The 4,247-nt window shown below is 54.7% G+C and overlaps 1 protein-coding gene across 1 annotated transcript; it reads left to right on the forward strand.

Annotated features, from left to right (window-relative positions):
* Nucleotides 1-1,352: 1,352 nt before the first annotated feature.
* Nucleotides 1,353-3,668, forward strand: LOC144175642 (uncharacterized). Its single transcript, XM_077704692.1, has 3 exons — nt 1,353-1,474; nt 1,595-1,788; nt 3,004-3,668. The coding sequence occupies exons 1-3, from the start codon at nt 1,353-1,355 to the stop codon at nt 3,666-3,668; spliced, it is 981 nt and encodes a 326-aa protein (XP_077560818.1).
* Nucleotides 3,669-4,247: the final 579 nt, after the last annotated feature.

The raw sequence follows: 4,247 nt of genomic DNA on the forward strand, positions 1-4,247 counted from the left end.
ACCTGGGGCCGGCTGGAGCGCTTTGTTGATGCGGAGCCACGAAGCATGTGCACTGATGACTTTGTTGGCGGTGACGACAGCACCGGAACGACGACGGAGTTGACGGATGAGGAGATCCTAGCGGAGGTTACTATTGAGCGCACAAACGAAGACGCTGCCGAGGTTGTACCCGCAAGCGCTGATAGTGCCCCGCTCCCGACTTCGACCGAGGATTCAGCGGTTTTGGCCCTCCGCACCGCTACTGCAGCGCTATAGAAGGCGCCACCGGCCTGTCGTTTGTGGAACGTTTGGACTACGTTGAGGAAGTCGTGTATAACACGCCAGGCTACCCTGCTGCAGTACTTTAAGCCAAAATAATAAATATTTCGAAGCACCAAGGGAGTATTTACTGCACACTTCGTTCATTTATTGATTTGTACCAGTTTATGGCGCGGTTTTAGCGTGATTTTATATTTCGAATTCTGGTTATATCGAACTATTTCGCGGGCACCGCACTGCTCGATATATCGAAGTTTCTCTGTATGTCCAGCTCGTTCTCGTGCCAATTAGAAACCCATGTGGCCCGTCTTATATCTGACCCACTGAGATTCCTCGTTCGGCTTGCGTAAATATTTTCAATCTTTTCCATCACACACTCCACGACAACCGTCAGAATCGGGGCTGTAGCTCCTGACCCACCGGTTCTTCTAAAGCAAAGCTTTCTAGCTCTACCAGCCAATGGTTCTTTCGTGGCATGCGCGACAACAAACTCCCAACGCGTTTGAGGCGGTGGCGAGGGGAGGAGGGAGGCAGAGGGCTTAACTCACGGAGAACACTAGAGATGAGGCGGCGAATTTACCCGGCGTTCTCCGTGCGGAGTGCCTGCTCGCGGGCGGCGGCGGTACGGCGTTGTCGTCTGCTTTAAACTACGGTTGTTTTGGACCGGTTTTGGTGCAGCTTCGCCTCCATTACGCGGTCCCTCCACACGGCTCGATTAACTTGTTCGACAGCACCACCAGAGTAACCTTAACCCGACAGAAGGAAGCGGTCGTACGGCAAACATACGCTAAGGATTCGCTTCCGCAGCGGAAAAAAATAGGTACAACCACATACAGACACCTGGCCGCTAGAGAAACGCTACCTGTTGCGCACTAAGCTCACATACCAAATTGCTTCGTTGTCTGCGCTTGTCGCCCGAAACTGTAGCTCCAAGCTAGCACATTAGGATAGCTAGATTCCGGCGTGTTCTTGCCACAAGGAGTTGGATGGGCGAGTGTCCCATCCGCATCGCTTGCCGTGAGTGGTCTCCCATCCAGCAGTCCGGTCGCCGCCCTGTACATCCAGCGTATCTACGACTGGGCCCACGCTACAAGATGACTGCCTGGATAGCGGATGCCAATGGTCGGATAGCTGACCTGTCCAATCGTATGACGGTCGTGGAACCGTCGTGCCGGCCGGTTTTCCCGGACCTGAATGCGCCCGTCGTACCTTCCACGTTTGTTGTAGCCCCGTTGGCCACTCAGCACCAGTGTTTTCAACTTCGTCCACCCGTTTTTGATGGTTTTACCTCATGGGCAGCCTTCCGTCTTCAGTTTGAGTCTGTTGCTGTGGCCAGTGGTTGGTCTCTGACTGACCAGGCTAGTGTTCTGGTGGCACAGCTACGCCCTCCTGCCTCCTATGTATTGGAATACCTGCCGCAGCACACGAGACACGACTATCCCAGCTTAATGAGGGCCATGAACGACCGCTTTGGCGCCGCCCGCTTTCAGCAGACGCATTTTGCTGAGCTGAAGCGAGTGCGACAGCAAGGTATGACTTTAGAGGACCTCGCGAATCACGTGGAGCGACTAACGCACAAGGCACTCGCCGGTTCTCCGAACGCCACAAAAGACCTTATTGGCACCGGAGCATTTGTTGACGCCCTGGAGAGCCCCAACGTTCAGCGTTTTGTGCGTCTCGCTCAGCCGATGATTGTCCGTGCGCTTCTTGGATTGGCGCTCGAAGCTTCAGCTGTAGAATCCCCTGGTGCACAGCAAGTTTAGTCCAGCTCTTCAACTTCCAACTTTCCGCTACCTTACGGCGGGTTTCGGCAGCGTCCTCTTCGCCTGGGCTGTTACCTGTGTGGTGCCCCTGGTCACTATGCGCGGGATTTGGACCGCCGAGCAGGTTCTCTGTCTAGCCGAACGGGAAACGCCAGCGCGGGTCGTCGAGGAATGGAACCCGCGTAACTTACCAAGCCCCTCGCCTGTCGCCAGAGGTTACTTCAGGGCGTACGGAATTGGATGTAGCAGAATTTTCCAAGGTCAGCGAAACAACTACACTCGAGGTAAACCCAGTAGTGTTGTCGGTGCCCACTGTGGCTTTGGGAGTGTCGGACAGCGCCACAGTCCGGGCGAAGGTTTCCCACGATGCACCTTACGTGTGCCTCGACGTTGTCGTGCTGGGTAAATCAGTAAAGGCTTTAGTGGACACAGGTGCGGCCGTTAACATTTTGGACCGTTCAGTCGTCGCTACTCTGCCTCACTTAATTCAGTCCGCACCCGCCACGCGATTGCTTGTCTTCAACGGAGCTATGATACAACCGATTGGTTATGTGCTTCTGGATGTGAGGGTTCTTAGAAGTCTCCAGGGTGTCGAGTTCATTGTAGCCGAAAGCCCACTTTTGGAGGTAATAGTTGGATGTGGCTTGTGTCAACAGGCTCGTGTTGAAATAACATTTTCGCCAAAGCCTAGCTGCATGCGGCGTGATGACATTCCTACTCCTACAAAAGCTGCTGGTTGGTCATGTCTGCTCGCCCTTATGCTTGCTTTCGTTGTACGTCCACTACTGTGTATCCGTGCTAAGTGGAAACGACTTCGTGATTGTGACTCCTTGGGGTTTGCCGCACCGGCGCCGCACAGAAATTACACCGGAGCGGCCACTGCTGTTAGCACAACGTGTTTACCGCTAATGGTACGCACTTCGTTGGAAGCAGAAGTTGACGGAAACATGACTGAAGACGTATGAGCCAGTGGCTTGCTCAGCCTCATTTAAGCAAGTCAAGAGCACGCCAAGGCAGCGGCAGAGCACGAGGTGCACGACGGAGTGCTACAAGGGCCACAAGCTGGAGCATGTTGTCCGCGGCCCAAACTTTTTATCTCTCTTTCTCCGTGAGTGCATCCGAGACGGAGCCGGCGGAGGAAGCAGAGGCAGACACCTGGGCCTACGCGGCGGGGTCTACGGTGGGGGCGTCTGTGGTGGCCGCATGGACTACAAACCGCCCACCATGAAGACGTGCTACAAGTGCAACCAGATAGGCCACTTCGCCAGGGAGTGCACGAAGGCTGAGCACCGGTGTTACAGCTGCAACAGCACCGGCCACATCTCAAAAAGCTGCCAGCATAGACCGAACGACGTGTCCTGCTACAACTGCAGCAAGATTGCCCGCAAGCGCAAGGAGCAAGAGGAGAATTGTTACCTCTGCCACCAGCCCGGCAGCATGTCGCAGGACTGCCCCAACAGTGAGTGGAAGAACCGCGAGTGCTACAACTGCGGCTACCTGCAGCATATCAGACGCGACTTCCCCGAGGCCGGTGGCCACGACCCTGTCGCCAACGTCTACTACCGCTGCAACGAGCGCGGGCACATAGCCCAAACCGCCTTGCCGTGTGTGCTAGGCAGTCGCCGGGAACCTTGCCGTGAGCTGTGATTATAAGGGCCACCGATATACAGGTTTTCTCTGCGGCCTGCTCACGCCCCTCCGGGCAAGAAGGTGTGTTATGGATGAATTAGAAACGTATTACACCCAGTGAGAAGGACAATCTCCCTAGGGCTATGGGCTGTGGCTAGTTAGATGGGCTAGGAAAGAGGAAGATGAAGACGAAGGAGGAGATCGCGGGACTGACTGACTGGTTAGGAACGGGTGATTAAACCTGTTGCTGTGTTCCTGTTAACCGGTGTGTCATTGTGAATAGTTGCCCATAGCAGTGCTCAGAGTGTGGGTTTGGAAAAAAATCATGTTCATCAATCACAGGCGCAGGGATGCATGATTTTGATATTACATGAAAAACGATTTCCAACGTGGGAATCAACGCATACGGAACACAGCGAGCACGTTTCTTGCTACCACCCCTTTTGGCCAATCGGTCGTCCATTGGGACGCACGAGTGGAACTGGTCTTAGCGGGAATTTTGCGCGAGTGCAACGCGCGGATGTCTCGTTTGCACAGACTTCCGCCAACGCGCGCCGTAGCAGTGCATTCGCTGCGCACCGGAGTACGTTAATTATC

The sequence above is a fragment of the Haemaphysalis longicornis genome, unplaced genomic scaffold (genome assembly GCF_048455015.1).
Source record: "Haemaphysalis longicornis isolate Haplotype H1 unplaced genomic scaffold, Haemaphysalis longicornis Haplotype H1 scaffold_3, whole genome shotgun sequence".
In the NCBI taxonomy this organism is placed as follows: domain Eukaryota; kingdom Metazoa; phylum Arthropoda; class Arachnida; order Ixodida; family Ixodidae; genus Haemaphysalis; species Haemaphysalis longicornis.